The sequence below is a fragment of the Heloderma suspectum genome, chromosome 3 (assembly GCF_057233095.1).
Source record: "Heloderma suspectum isolate Gila_16-S chromosome 3, 16-S_ref, whole genome shotgun sequence".
Lineage (NCBI taxonomy): Eukaryota > Metazoa > Chordata > Lepidosauria > Squamata > Helodermatidae > Heloderma > Heloderma suspectum.
In genome coordinates, this window is record NC_139460.1 from 123,654,513 (window position 1) to 123,670,871 (window position 16,359).

General features: G+C 42.9%; 1 protein-coding gene across 4 annotated transcripts in view; it reads left to right on the forward strand.

Moving 5' to 3' along the window:
• Positions 1-4,835, forward strand: part of TMEM131 (transmembrane protein 131) — a 115,735-nt gene extending 110,900 nt beyond the window's left edge. For all 4 annotated transcript variants that reach the window (XM_084844392.1, XM_084844395.1, XM_084844394.1 and 1 more), the window contains 2 exons: positions 795-955; positions 3,873-4,835. In XM_084844392.1, the coding sequence (XP_084700518.1) occupies positions 795-955; positions 3,873-4,163 (452 nt within the window). In that variant the 3' untranslated portion in view covers positions 4,164-4,835. The remainder of the gene's footprint in view (positions 1-794; positions 956-3,872) is intronic.
• Positions 4,836-16,359: the final 11,524 nt, after the last annotated feature.

Below are 16,359 nucleotides of genomic sequence, written 5' to 3' on the forward strand. Positions count from 1 at the left end.
TACTTCTTTGAGCACCTCTGTCACTCATTCTGCAAACAGCCAGCTCCTGCTACCTCTCCAACTTGGAAATGGAGAGGTGGGTAGAGAAGTTCCCAATAGTTGCAGCTACATATTTTAAAAAGCTTTGAAAGCTTCCATTCAAATTGCTGTGGGAAATAAAATCTTTCAAAAAAACGTTTCTAGCCAAGTTTTTTTTTTTTAAATGGCTAGTTCATGTCTCTGAAAAAAGCAATCTGATCACATTTCTGTAGCAGCTGTCAGTGTTGGTTCCAACTATTACAACTTCAAGTTTGGAGTCTGCTCCTTAGTGATGTTAGTCCCACAAAACAAACAGCATAAAGCAAGTAAGCTTTATTGGGACAGCTTGTGTTTACAATGTTGGGAGCAAGCTTTGAAATTAAGGCATTGTTCTTCAGATGTGGGTATTCAAAGCAAAAAAATAAACAAGTTGATTTCACAAATGATCTGGTAATTGCAGTCCATTACATAAACATCAGCGCAAACACTGGATTATTAAGTTGGATTGATCTGTGTGGCTCTTTCTAATTTAGCTGTAGTAAAGGGTCTTGTCTTCCCAAGGACTGAACAGTGTCTGCAAAACTGATCTTATAAAACACTTGTCTTACTAATAACTGATAAAATCTGTACTACATGTGAAGTCTTTTGGTTCCCTTTGTATATGTTAGTGTAAAGGTATTAATTTAATCTATGGGAAATCAAGACATTGTGTATAAACTTCTCAAGACAGAATGAAATATGGGTGTGTGCCTTATCCCCTTTCCCCTCACTTACAGTTTTCAGCAAACCTGGCCAGTCATTGCCTGTTTATGGTCAGGATGCTCAGCGAAACTGGAGTGAGTTAAGTAATGTTCCTTCATCTATCTGGGACTCTTCAGCTACAGATTTGATACCCTCCTGGCCAACAAGTTCAGGATCTCCAACTCACACAACTTCAGTAAGTATATGATTCTCTTATTATCTCTCTGTTCCCATTCTTACTAGTATGTGAAGAAATGCAATGACTTAAACAGTTTTTGACTGCTTCTAAATGTTGCTCCAGTTGAAGGGGTTTGTGGAGTGTCTTTAAAAAACAAATACGTAGCTACGTTAAAATGTCCCTATGTAAATTATGATTCTGAAAGTGTTGTGTTTAAGCCTCTGGGTTGATTACTTAACAGTTCTGAATGCTGAACACACTGGTACTTGTTGTGTTTGTTTGCCAATTCTGAGAGGTGATCGTTCCATTTCTGATAGCTGCTGCATTGTGACTTCCTCATAGGGATGGTGGACACATCCACTGTGGACCCCAATGGGGCCGGATTCAAAGGAATCTGGCCACCGGAGTCCATGGCAGAGCAGCACCACTTACCTCCACCTCCCTCCGGAATTCTACGGAGCTGGCTCCTGTCCGCAGCGAGTCGGTAATGGCGGCCGCCATTACTGTATCGCTGTTGAATGAATACAGCCGCAAGTGGCATAGTGAATGCCACTTGCGCCCATAAAGCTCTTAGATTAACCTAGATGCAGCCGTAAATAAGAGCTTTACAGCCGCAAGTGGCGTCCACTTGCTTCTGGATTCATTCAACAGCGATGCTGTAATGGCAGCCGCCATTACTGTATCACCATTCGGCAGGGATACAGAGCTGGCATGCGGCTCCGTGGAATTGCTGCAGAGCCAGCTTCATAGGATTCCGGGGGGAGGAATGGATCGCCTCCCCCCTGCGGGCGGATTCCCCCCAGAGCAGCAGGTAGGGAATCCGCCCATCCCTACTTGCTCAAGACCATCCACCAAGTTCCTAGATCAGTTGTGACTTAAACATGGCCCCAGGAAAGCTCAGTCTAACTCACTAGGCTGTACAGGATATTCATACAATCCCTGTTTACCTTTCAGTTACAGCACTGGCTCACTGTAACTAACTCATTGCTCTCTGATTCGTGTCAAAGTGCTGCAAGGCCAGTAAAGATTTGCCCACCACCAAAAAGCTCAAAGTGTCCTGTATACCAGCAGGTAAAATCCACTTTCAGTCCTATAGATTCACCCGGGCCATCTTTACTCTTTGATCTTTTCCACCTGTGAGTCAGGTTCAAAACAAAGATCCCCTTCCCATTGTATGCCCAAGATGTCTGGAAAATGTAAATGTAAATAACTAGTGCTCAGTTGACCTTTCCCAGCGTTCACGCCTATGTATTTATTTTTATAGATTGATTTTTGTTCAGTCTGCAACCCAATTAAATAAATTTTAATCAATTTAGTTGTATGAGTTTTAATCAGTCTATTGATTAAAAGCATTTTAATTGTATGCTGCATGCTAGCATAAATGACACTCAAGGTGGCTTGGCAGTATATAATATTAGCATCCTAAAACACCAGGAAATCAAAGAGTATACCATTATGCAACACAGGCAGCAATTAAATAATATAGCAGCTGTTAAACCAAGCAGAGGCCAAACTTGAAATGTAAAAAAATCACAAATATAACAAATCTATTTCTCTACCAACACCCCAAGTAAACTGGATATATTTTGCCTGGTGCCTAAAGGGTTCTCTCTCTCATAGCCAACAGCAGATCTAGCTCCAGCACTGAAAGAAATGGCCAGTCCTGCAAAAGCATGGCAACTGCCATGGTTCAGAACAATGGAATGTCTAGGTTGTTGCATTTGGACTCTGGCTACCTTGGAACTGAGGCTCTGACAGGTATCACCATTGTCAGTGGGCCAAAGCAGGGTCAGACATGGACTCTGCCAGCTGACTGAGGATACCAGGTGGTAATGCCAGGCCGAGCTACCAGCCTAACCACAGGCAAGGACAGGTGGTCCTTCAGGTTGCAGACCGTGTTAGATTTTAAGGATCAAAACTAGCACTTTGAATTGCACCCAGAAACAAACTGGGAGATAGTGAATCTTCTCAACTATACTGTAGGTGTAATATGCTCATGTCCCACACAACATGGAGGTTATATTTCAAATCAGTTGAAGATTCCAAAGACATTTAAAAATAATGCATTGCAGTAATCAACCGTGTTGGTAAACTGTGAATGACCATGGATTATTCCTTTCTAGGTAGGGCACAGCTGGCATACCCAGTAAACTTTGGAAAAGGCGCTCCAAGCTACAGCTGGCCATCCAGTAGCAATGCTGGATCCAAGAGCACAACAAAACAAAAGACTGCTGCACCAGTGTTTATAGTTCCTGACATGTTTTGATAATCTCTTTATTGAGGGCAACTGATTTCTTCAAAACTTCCAAATAAGGCTTAAAATGCCTGACTAAGTCACTGGTGGACGATCCAGGTGCACCCCAAGCTGTGAATCTAACCTTTAAGGAGCATACAACCCCATCTGGTGCAGGTTGATCACCATCTCCGTGATCAGCTCCACCCACCACAGTATTTCTGGACATATACTTGAGTGTACCTCAGGTTGGCAGCAGCCTTTTAAGTAGAATATTCCTATGTTTCCATTGTGTAAAATGGTATTTAACATGGTACATCCATGTGAAAAAAACTTGGCACAGTTTGTGCGCTTTACCTAACCACCCACCCAACTTTTCTTATGCTATAAGCATCAGTAATAACTGAATGCCCAACGTGCAGAAGGATCGGGTTCTTTTGTGTGGTATTCTTGCAGCATTGTGGCAGTTAACAAGGGATTAATGTGGTCACTTTTTATGTAACTAATTGTTTCACATAAAGCTCTGACTTAAGCAGATCTAACAGTAAAAGGATGAATCCTGCACCTTAATTTCACCTTGAACATTTAATTTCGGTACATATTGACATCATTAGCTGAGAGCTAAACAAGCCCATCTGTTTTTTTTCCTGGTAGTTATGATGACTTGTGTTTTACAGTTCTTGTTCTGGTTTTTTATTGCAGTCTGTCCTTGGCAACCCAAGCGGCCTGTGGTCTACTACCACCACTCCATTCAGCAGTTCCATCTGGTCAAGTAATTTGAACAACTCCCTCCCTTTCAACACTCCAGCTAACACACTGCCAGGTATCGATCTTGGGAGTGAAAATGCCTTACCACCTTCTGCTGCTGCCCCTGCAGTTAGCAGTCCTGAAGACTTGGGACAAGCATATAACCCATGGCTAATTTGGAGCCCTGCAATTGGAAGAAGAAGCTCAGATCCTTGGCCCGATATGCATTACCCACCTGGAAACTGAAATTAAGCAAAACAAAGTGACTGTTGTTCGGATCTGATCATGGGAAATTCTGTAACATGCCTGGAACAAAATTCGCAAGCCATTTGCTGCCATTTCTCCCCTTGCTCCCTCTCACAGCACCATTAAAATCTAGTCATACATTCATCACTTGCATCTCTGAACTCTGTCTTGAGATTATGGTAGTGTGAAATTGCTGATCAGCTTGGATAAGTTTGGATGTGGTCAAAAACTGTTCATCTATGACCACAGTTTGGGGTTTTTTTTACCATCTGCCCTTTATGTTTTTTTAAAACCTGGTTAAGTTCCAAAATACAGTGATTTTTAACTACCATGCTTGGTTTTTAATTTTTTTCCCAGTATTATGCTCTCAAACATAATTTTAAAGAGCACCTTGTTCTAAAAAAATGCAGAGTATTTTTTAAAAAATAAGCCTGTCTTTGTTAAAAGACTTTACAAATGTAAAAATCTTAGGAGCAAAAATGGCTGAACAAAAGAGCATTCTGTTCAAACTATACATTTTATGTGCTGTTTGTACATTTGTAAACCTGAATGCATTTTTAAGTTGAACTGAAATGTGCATAGCCAATACTTGTGGATGAAACAAGATTCCTTGTGCTTTTCTTACCAATACAACTCGGAGTTGTACTTGAAAAATAAATAATGCTTTTTTTTCTTTCTGTGTTATGTCTTTCTGTGACCTTTTGTGGTATATTTGAATTTCAGACATTTGACAGCCTTAACAGTTTATATAGGTGTTAATCAACTTGTCAGTGGTAATCATAGGGCAGGCCATAGAGGGCTTTGTTCATGGAAATACTATCCATTATAGGAACACTTGCCAAAAAAGCAGTTGGATTATAGTGAACTTCAGTCCTTATTAACGTCAGTTGCATGGGAAAATAGTGTATAAAAATAGCCATGCCATGTAAACTTTTAAATGGCAGCTATAGTGAATTTGCTGGCAGCAGGCTTGGCGGCAGCTGCTGCAGCACATCTAGCCTGCTGCTGGGTCACCAAAGAGGAGTTGCAGATGTATCTTCTCTCATGCACCCAGCACACATTCAGATCATTTGTCCCTTTGTTGTGCTACATTCTGCATAGAGTAATGCTTACATGCTAAACTGTAGCAAAATGCTTGACTGCACTGTCAGAACTGGGAAAGATGGGTGTTGATATATTGAAAGATGGATAACTGATTGAAGAAGAGAGTTTGTCCATGAGCACAAACTTTCACAGTGGAAATACGCAAATTCTTTAGATCAGTTTCTGTACATATTCAGTCTTTTCACTAGTCACCTCTATAGTTGTGCTGATAAAACTAAATTGAGAGGTCCCATTGCTACAAATAAGGGACTGTATCCAACAAGGCCACTCCGCTGGTTCCATTATGCTCACAGGAGTGACCACATGCACAACGGGGGTTTCGGACTTCAAAAATAACCCAGGAAATGCTAGTTTCTAGATCAGGATAGGTCAGCGGAGCTCCCTTCTGCAAGTGTTTCTGCTAGTTTCGAGTTATTTTTGGGAAGCACAAAAGCCCCATTGCACAAGCGTCACTCCCATGAGTGCGGGCACAATAGGATACAACCTAAGGATTGTGAAAATCTCCAGGATGGAGCTCTAGTAATGGAAATTGAATTAAATACAGTAAATCTGAAGTATCAAACAGAGATGTGGGGCAGAAAATGTTCCATTGCTTTATTTTTCTACGGAAAATTTTGTTTCATAATCGCATCAGTAAAAATGAATGTATGCCATTGCAACTACAATATTAGACAAGTCTGACAGTTTCAAAGTTGTAATTAAGGTTTTTCAGGTGATTATCTCTAGTATACATATAACTGAAATGCATATGTCTCAGATTGAAATGGAACTGAAAATGCCCCAACAACCTCTGTGGAAGAGAGTTCAACTCTGTTGTCAGCATATCACGCACATTTCTTTAGACTGCTAAAATTAGCATGTCAACAGTTTTCAGTACTCGGGGGGGGGGGGGCTTAAAATTAAACAATGTAAGGGAAGTACCTGCGCTTGTATTTAGATTTTTACAAGTATTCCAATAATAAAAAATCTACATACTATAAATCATTTTAAGGGTGCAATCCTTTTGGGATAGTCGGCCACCTCCAAACTTGGAAGCGGCCAACTATCTAATGCAGGGTGGGCCGAGCACAGAGGGGATCCTCTCCTCCATGCTCCAGCTGCCCTGCATTCGTCAGAGCAGGCAGATGCCACATACGAAGCATCATAATGATGCTTCTGTGGCCTCTTACCCACCCCTGGAAATGCCTCCTTTTCACCCACTCTGCACTGCAGTTACAGGTTACAAGGGCAGAGATGGGGAAGGACCATGCAGCCTATGAGGTGATGGGGGAGGGGGCAGGGCGCTTGGTTCCCAGAAACCGAAAAATCCCATGGCTGTCTAGACACTGTCTAAAGGCCATAGGATTGCTCTCTTAAGCGTGCTTTAATTTTTTTTCCTACGAATATTTCAGTTCAAATACTTGTGGTATATTGGGACAAAAATTAACACAGGATAATTTTTTTTAGCTTTGTTAATTAAGCACAAGTAAAATAAACATGCTAAATTATATCTCCCTAGGGATGAGCAACTTCTGTCCCTCCAGATGTTTTGACCTATGGCTCCCATCAGCTCTAGCCAGCAAAGCCAATGGTGAGGGATGATGGGAGCATCAGACCATTTTCCAATGCAAACTGAAAATTTTCCTGCGCAAATGACACTATGCAAATAAACCATATTTGAATTGGAAATTTTCCCATTCAGAATTTTCCAGAAAATCCACATCACTGATATAAAATAATGCATTTAAGATTGGATAATAAACCTAGGACTACTTGTATGATCCAAATCTAATTTTGAACACCCTATCCAGTTTGGCCTCTTTTTCTTTAGAAAGGATGAAGTAAAAAGTAGGGGAGGTGCAGTACCTGGAACAGTTGTACACACACAGAACCAAGCTGAGAATACTCCTATAAAAGGCTAGGGCTGTCTACATTTTCTTCTTTGAAGAATGCAAGAAATGTATCCACTAATCATAGTGGAATTGTATAAACAAATCAAGAGGCCTGCAGTAAAAATACTTGGTGGATTATTTCATACCAATATGTCAGCTTAAGCCTTCCTCACCTTTGCATTTCATGGCTACGTGCAGGCCTCATTTCACCCCATTTTCCAAGCTTAACTTTGTCTCTGACTCCTCCTCCTGGTTTTCTCTTCATCTCATTCCTCCTGTGGTCCAATGTTCCCTTGCTGTTACCTTTCTAGATATTCTGGAAGAGTGCACAACTCTTGCTGAATACATTTCATTACAACTTCAAGGTGGCTATATGCACTGTATTAGCGAGGAGGGCCTACCACACCAAATCTGGCCTGAGGGTTCTCTGTCTCTAACACAGCTCATGAAGCCTTTGCTGGTGGTCATGCCTCCTTTTAGAACCATGCTTACTCTAACCTTTGAGCTGTCCTTCCCCATCCTGATTTTCCCTTGAGTTTTCACAGGTTTGGCAAGGGCGAGGTGCTGGAAATACAGTGACCATATACAGTGTTCAAACTACTGTACAATTGCACTCATTTCACGTGCCAGCAAGGTTATGCTCAAAATCCTACAAGCTAGGCTTCAGCAGCCTGTGAACCGAGAACTACCGGAAGTACAAGCTGGGTTTCGAAGAGGCAGAGGAACTAGAGATCAAATTGCCAACATTCGCTGGATCATGGAGAAAGCAAGAGAATTCCAGAAAAACGTCTATTTCTGCTTCATTGACTACGCTAAAGCCTTTGATTGTGTGGATCACAACGAACTCTGGCAAATTCTTAAAGTGATGGGAGTACCAGACCACCTTACCTGTCTCCTGAGAAACCTGTACGAGGGTCAAGAAGCAACAGTAAGAACCAGACATGGAACAACCGATTGGTTCAAAATTGGGAAAGGAGTACGACAAGGCTGCATATTGTCACCCTGCTTATTTAACTTATATGCAGAGTACATCATGAGAAATGCCGGGTTGGATGAATCAGAGGTCGGAATTAAGATTGCTGGGAGAATTATCAACAACCTCCGATATGCAGACGATACCACCCTAATGGCAGAAAGCGAAGAGGATCTAAAGAGCCTCTTGTTGAGGGTGAAAGAGGAGAGTGCAAAAGCTGGTTTGAAACTCAACATTAAAAAAACGAAGATCATGGCATCTGGCCCCATCACTTCCTGGCATATAGAAGGGGAAGAAATGGAAGCAGTGACAGATTTTACTTTCTTGGGCTCCAAGATCACCGCAGACGGTGACTGTAGCCATGAAATTAAAAGACGCTTGCTCCTTGGGAGGAAAGCTATGGCCAACCTAGACAGCATAGTAAGAAGCAGAGACATCACCTTGCCCACAAAGGTCCGTCTAATCAAAGCTATGGTTTTCCCAGTAGTAATGTATGGCTGTGAGAGCTGGACTATAAGGAAGGCTGAGTGCCGAAGAATGGATGCTTTCGAACTGTGGTGCTGGAGAAGACTCTTACGAGTCCCCTGGACTGCAAGGAGGTCAAATCAGTCCATCCTAAAGGAAATCAACCCTGAGTGCTCATTGGAAGGACAGATACTGAAGCTGAAGCTCCAGTATTTTGGCCACCTAATGCGAAGAGAAAACTCCCTGGAAAAGACCCTGATGCTGGGAAAGACTGAAGGCAAAAGGAGAAGAGGACGGCAGAGGATAAGATGGCTAGATAGCATCACCGATGCAATGAATATGAACCTGAGCATACTCCGGGAGAGAGCAGAGGACAGGAAGGCCTGGCGTGCTATGGTCCATGGGGTCACGAAGAGTCAGACATGACTTAACGACTGAACAACAACAAAATAGACTTAATACAGGATATACAGTTTCCCTGCTTAAGGAAAACTGTTTTATACAGTGCCATCAGTGAATATAGAATTCCATAAGCAAAGAATTACTGGTCCCCTGTCCCAAGGAGCTTATAGTCTAAAATGTAGCTTTTGCCTTTCAGTGTTCTTCCACAAATTAATATTATCACATTTTACATCCTCTGTTTACTTTTAATTACCAGCAGTAGCAGGAACAAAGAGAAAGGTGATCAAGGAACTAGCTCTCACAAAACATTGTGGGACAATGTAGGGCAGGGGTAGGCAACATTTTTGGGTTGAGGGCGCATTTGGCAATTTGAGAAACTCATGGGCACCACCACAAAATGGCTGCCATGGGAGGCATGACAAAGAGCAAGTAAACTGCCCAAAAGGGTGAGCACAAGGCAGAGGTGGGGGCTGCACCCCAACACACTAAACAACCCCACAGTTTTCAGCACTGACAGAAACCTATTTCACAGGCATCCCAACTGTAGGCAGGGTACATTGGTGAGTGCCAAGAAAGGTGTCCAAGAGCGCACTGGTGTCCATGAGCACCACATTGCCTGCCCCTGCTGGAGGGGCAAAAAGAAGCTGAGGATCCAATCTATCCAGATGGGAGGAGCACAGATGCAATTGTCGCCTCTGCACTTCCCCATTCTGCCTGTTAGACACCTGTCTAGCTAGGGCTCTGCAGAGGCGATGGGAAGAAGGCTGGGAACAGCTGGTACCCCTGCTTCTCCAGTCCCCCCCCCCACAGAACCTCCCGTTTCCCATCCTCTCCAAGGTCGCTTTTACAAGCCCGGAGCAGCAGCAGGCGCAGTTCTCTCTGTGTTGGCGAGGAGGGAGTGGGGAGCTCGGGACTCCTGGGTCTGAGGACCGTCAGAGCACTATCTCCAACCTCGGATCTGGAATCCGAGCTATCCTATTGCCCCCAGATGCTGTTTAGGGGCCACAGGATTGCTTTCTCCACTGCTTGTCTATTACCTGGTCTCTGGCAGCGATGCAGATCTGGTGCACCTTGCCTCACCTAAGGCTCACCAGGACTGCCAAAACATTTTTCCTGCATCTGTGTTCATCTATTAGGCCTTTCTCATACTTCAACACACCATCAATTCTAAACTATTTAGTTGTATGCCTGTATACCAAACAGCAGGCATAAACGAGTTTAGCCTTAATTGGTGGGATGGCAAGCTGGGCCATGTAGATCTTGTGGATATCTCACCTACAGCTGCTAAGTGTGTTTAAGGGCAGAGGAAGGTCAGGCTGAGCCAGAGTGGGTTCTAGTGATAAATGCATTTCGTCCAAATCAAGCACTTCGAGAGGCTGCAGAAACCCCACAATAATTTCTCATGTGGCTAGCAGGAGCTTAGCTGAAACAAAAGTATTTTACCAGCATAGTTCCAGCCATGCTCAAGAGAAGTGTATGCAGACGTATTTGTGTGAAGAGTGTGCAGGAACAGGATGCAGCAGCTTATACCCCTCATGAATAAAAGTATCTGAATGTAACTCGAATGTTAAGACGAGACTGCAGCTGCTGTGAATGGCATGAGAAGCACACTTAGGAGTGCGCTGTATTACTGCACTTACCTGGGTTTCAGTCAGCAGATAGGCTTAGGGACACACTGTGCTGCATTTATTGCTTAGCCCAGCTTGCTGCTGATAAAAGTCAGCATTACACCATTAGACATTTCTGTGGTTTCGATGGCGGAACATGAGGATATGGATTGTTTGTCTGCCATAATCACAGAACCAGGAGTAAAACTTCATTCACATTAAAAAGGTGGTATCCATGAACATTTCTATGGAATAGTATCCCTAATGATAACGAAGCGCTAAGCAAAATAAATTCCCTTTCCTACATTAGCTAATGACCCAGCATGACTAGGTTATTTAAGGCACAACTGTATGCACGTTTAGACAGGAAAAAGTCCTACAGCTCCTAGCATGGCCCAGCCAGCCTGGCTGGCTGGCTGGCTGGCTGGGGCATGCTGGGAGTTGTAGATCTTTTCTCTGTCTAAGCACGCATAGGATTGCACCCTTAGTAACAGGGGTATTACCAGGAATATGAAAAATCAGCACTGCAGAAGGCAGGGGGAGAGCAGTACACATCCCAGGAAATATATCCCACTCTTCTGCTTAATGTACCCTGAATGTAATGGGAAGAGAAGACTCAAACAGTTTGGAGTGGTGCACATTTTGACATATAACTTACCTAATCTTTTTTTAAATGGAATCATAACTTGTGTCATTTCTATCATCTCTCTCTCTCTCTCTCTCTCTCTCTCACACACACACACACACACACACATTTTGGGAGATAGCAATATTTGGGTACATTTATGAGCCACGTGCTCTTCCCACAAATGTGTATGATTGCATGTACTATATAAAATTTCAAACCTCTTTTCTGGAAGCGCAGGAGTCATTTCACTCTGTCCCATGCAATTATAGGATTCTCTATAAGCTGAAAGTATTGCCAGTAGATGGCTCTTATCTACTCTTAAAATCTCCAGGGGAAATAAGAGTCTTCCTGAGTCACTTGCTTCTGGACAGAGGAAGTTCTTCTGGACAGCCTATCAAAATGTTGTTTGCAGCCTCTTAAACTCGTTCTACCTCAAGTGCTCTGGTAAACATTTTTAAAAATCATGTATGTAATTTGGGGTGCATTTGGGGAGAAAGGCAACTTATATGAGTAAATACTTCTGAAGTGTATGGTTTGCCAGAAAGAAAGTGGACAGCAATAAGTACTTAACACTGAAGGAAGTTAATAAAGTATGCCGCCAACATTAAATGCCTACTCTGAAGCATTTATTTAGTTGCATTTTGGGGAAGAGTGGACTATTGATAGAGAAACCAGTTTTCAATGGAGGTAAAAAAGTCAAGCAGTAAGAGTACATGGTACTGCCTTAAGGGCAACTAAATGAAAAATACAGATAGTGAAACTAAAGTATGCCATTTTACACCTCCAGTGCCATCTTGGAATGATTTCCTAATGAGCCCTGAGTTCCCCTGCAGTTTTACTTGTGTTGGGAATGCAACAACCAATTATTATAAATGTGCACTGCCCATATATAATGCCACGCTAAATCTGGTGGTGTGGGCCTGCTTTGAAGCAATGCTGGATCACAGCTCTAGACAAAGGAATGTTAATGATTTGAGGTGGGTGGGCAGCTCCTTAATAAAGCTAATGTGTGGGTAGAAAATAGTTGGATATCTACCTGGAAGTGTTCTGAATGGATAAGCAACTGGAACTGGAGAGGTGGTGACACATTCTTTCCCTCTCTTCCTCCCCCTACCCTGCTGGGGTGGCTCTTGAGGATTAAAAATGTGAATGAGAGAAAAGAGCAAAAGAAACTGCAGCAGGAGACAGACAGATGCAGGAGTCAAATGGAGAGGTAAAGAATTAGCTGAAGGCTGAAAACCTCTTGTGATTGCCTCTCCCTGGAGAGCTGATGTGGGGCAGTGAATCTGCAGCTTGCAGGAGTACGTGCATTGTTTGTGTATGAATATGAACTTGAGCACGCTCCGGGAGAGAGCGCAGGACAGGAAGGCCTGGCGTGCTATGGTCCATGGGGTCACGAAGAGTCGGACACGACTGAACGACTGAACAACAACAACAACAAAATGCTTAATCTATATATATATTTGTAAATGAATAACATATTACAAAAAAGCCATACATCTTCAGCGCTCTCTCCTCACAAAGGCAGCTCACCCAAGTAAGTGCTGCCCTGGGTCTTCTCGCTGCTCAGGGAGTGGGGAATGCATCACAGCATAAAGTATGCAATCCTTTCCACCTGAAGTACCATGTTGAAATCACTTCCTAATGAACCATAGGTTCCACTGCAACTGGGAAAACAACAAGCAAGGGTTATAAATGTGCATTGTGCCATGTGCCATGAACTCTGCAATCAGTGTAAACAATGGATTGGATCCAGACGTAGCCATACTTATGAGTTAACCCTTGAGTCTCACTGATTTCAGTGGGTCTATTTTAAGTAAGATTAAATCTGGATTCAACCCGATATTGCCAAAGCAGCAGGCTTTCAGATGAGGGCTGTAAATTCACATTTTGGCCTCCTTTGTGATTGATTTAGAAGTTCTGGGGGAAAGTCCAAAGACACTGTTGTGGCCTACCTAATCCAGGGGAGCCTCCACAGGGAGACATTTCAGGAACTACAAAATGAGGAAGCAAGCTCCTTTAATGCACTGCACTCATGGAATTCAATTTTCTTTCTGTGCCATAAGGGATCAGTCTTATTTTTTCATGGCTACAACAGCACGACAACAGCACCACCTTATGGCTAAAAATTATTTTTGTAATATGACCTGGTATTCTGCTATTCTCTCTCATCTTTTTATACACAACTATAAATTTAATCCAGACTGCGAGTGCTGAGTGACGGAGCTCCCGTCTTCAGTCCCAGCTTCTGCCAACTTAGCAGTTTGAAAGCAAGAAATTGCAAGTAGATAAACAGGTACCGCCTCGGCGGGAAAGGTAACAGCGTTCCGTGCACCTCGGTGTTCAGTCATGCTGGCCACATGACCACAGAAGCGTCTTCGGACAGCGCTGGCTCTTCTGCTTAGAAATGGGGATGAGCACCGCACCCTAGAGTCGGACACGACTGGTTGGGGACACCTTTACCTTTACTCTAAGTATAACTAAGTCAGGATCCAACCCAAAGTGATGTTTTATTTGTAATCAATTTATTTGAATTCATAAATGCTTAAAATATTTGCTTGGGTGTATCCATGATATTAGGTTTGCGGGGGAAACTAAATCAGAAAATCATGTAAGTATTTCTTTAACAGGCAACTATCAGAGGGGAGGGGACAGCCTTTCTGCAGAGAAAATAGCATTGCTGCTGTTCACCACCTCAGCTTTGTGCCCCGGCCCCCCGGCCCCAATCTGGCTGGAGATGCTTTGTTGCTGCTGCTTTCCCATGCAGAAGTAATAGAGAGAGGGACTGTCTTGTGCTGGATGGAGGGAATTTACTTACACTGTTCAGAAGAAGTAAACTGAGCTCCATGGGGAGGCACAGGGAACTGGAAGGGTTTTGGAGAGTGGGGAAGGGTTGGTAATGTTCTCTTAGCCCAGCCACTAGAAGGATATCACAGCCCATTGTCAGTCTTGCAGAGTTTTAATAGGCCTTCCTGTCATCTTACTTTCCTCCATAATAGCTATGGATAGAATCTTGCATATTTCCTTCTCTTCATAAAAGCTGAGATTCTGGGGAGGCTGGTGTAAAATATCTGCTTATAGTAAAATATGTGTATGTGTAATATGCCTGCCAGAGATCTAAAATATATTCCACACTGTATTAGATTTACATCAGAAGCCAAATGTTGCTGTTTGTGATGTAGCCATGTATAACATCGGGGCAGCAGAAGGGGTGGGGGGATTCTATATTGTGCTAGACTGGAAATTAAAACAAACCAAGCAAGTTGTGCTTGTAGAACAAGGCATAAATACACTAGTGAAATGCAAAGATGCATGTCTGGAGTACACTAGCACATATTTTTGTCGTCTCTCCAGTGACAACCAAAAGTGTCCCAAGAATGTGAGTGGGCACAAAGCCTCCACTCCCAAACTTTACCCAACAACACCCACATTTGCCCCAAGCCTCCCACTCTTTCACAGATTCTGTTTCCATAGGAAATGTCCTTTTGGAAACATTGCCTCCACAACTCCTTTCGTAGCCTCTGCCCCCCTCCAAGAGATTTTCATCTTGCATTTATTCTTTCTCCTACACAAGAGTCCCTCAAGCTGTGTCCCCTTATTTCTTTGCCTTCTGAATTCCCATGCATATCTCTGCCCCATATCCCCTGCTACTCTAGCGGAGTTACGTCGGCATAGTAGATAAGCTGGTACAGCTGTGCACTGGCATATCCATATAGTTGGAGTATGTGCCATGGCAGAGGTGTAACTAGATACTGCTGTAGTGGGGTTTCCCCATATCCTATAGCACCTCAGCTGGCATACCTCGAGTGCAGGATTGTGCCTTAAGCCAGGGCTGAGCAGAAAGTAGCTCTCCAGATGTTTTGGACTTCAACTCTCAGCATTCCTGATGACTGACCATGCTGGAGGGCTTCTGGGAGTGGAAGTCAAAAACATCTGGAGAGCTACCTTCTGTCCACTCCTGTCCTAAATCATATTCACAATAGACTTTACAGATTTGATAGTTGTTCCACAAAATCTAGCACCAGTTCTTCCTGTTCACATAATCAAGCCACAGTAATAATGTTATAATTAACAGTACTATGGTACACAAGCAAAGTATTCCTCTGTCTGAAAATGCTCACTACTTATTTTACACCACCATTTATTTTAGCAGCAGAGATTAATTTGCATTCATGTTATGACACCAGTGATAATCCTGTTACTGAAAATGGCAATTATCTCCTATGAAAACAGAAGATAACTACTCTGCAATCATTTATATATCAACAGGTATACCAGCAATATTATTCCATTATGTCTAGTGACATTTGATTATACATTAGCCATTCATATACCACTTGCTTCTCCTGCGTGCAAAGATTTTTGGGCTGGGGCACTAATTCTAACAGCAGCATCAGAAAAGGAATAGGAGTACAGGATCTCTTTGCACCACTCCAAAAGCCAGTCCCAGGGAAACATCATATTGAAATAGTGCCTATTCCTGTTTCAAGGAAAATTGAATCCATTTCAATTCCTATTCCTATTCCCAAAACACTTTGGGATGATGGGGCAGTGAGGGTTCTCTTGCTCCCTGTTACAGGGCATTAATCCACCCAAGTCATGGCTAGAGGGGAAGAAACCTTCTTTGGGATGCTATTCTCTCCTGGAACATCACACATCCCTTCAAGTGCTCCATGCCTCATTGGGCTAGGCCAACACCATACTTCCCTTTCTTTATATACCTAAGGAATGAGTAAAGAATACATCATAAGCTTCAAGATCCTATTCCTCCTGGAACCTTGCACAGATAGTTTCTACTCTGGCATCTGACCAACAAGAGGACCCCAGTATGGGCTCTTGGAGGTAGAGCTCCTAAGAAGCTGCAACAAGTTACCATGAATGTGGTGCCACCCCCCCCCCCATCTCTTCATTCTCCCTCTTCCCATCAGCCTGTCACACAAAAAGCTGGCTGAGTTATTACAATGCATAGGTACAATCTGGAGAAAGCAGTGTGTGCTTAAGTATCCTGTGAGGCTTGCGTAGATACATTTTTAAACTTTAAAAATTAATATTTATTAAATATTTTAAAATGCTACATACACACACACACACACACACACACTCTGAATAATTCAATATGTGTTACAATAAGTTGAATACACGAGCT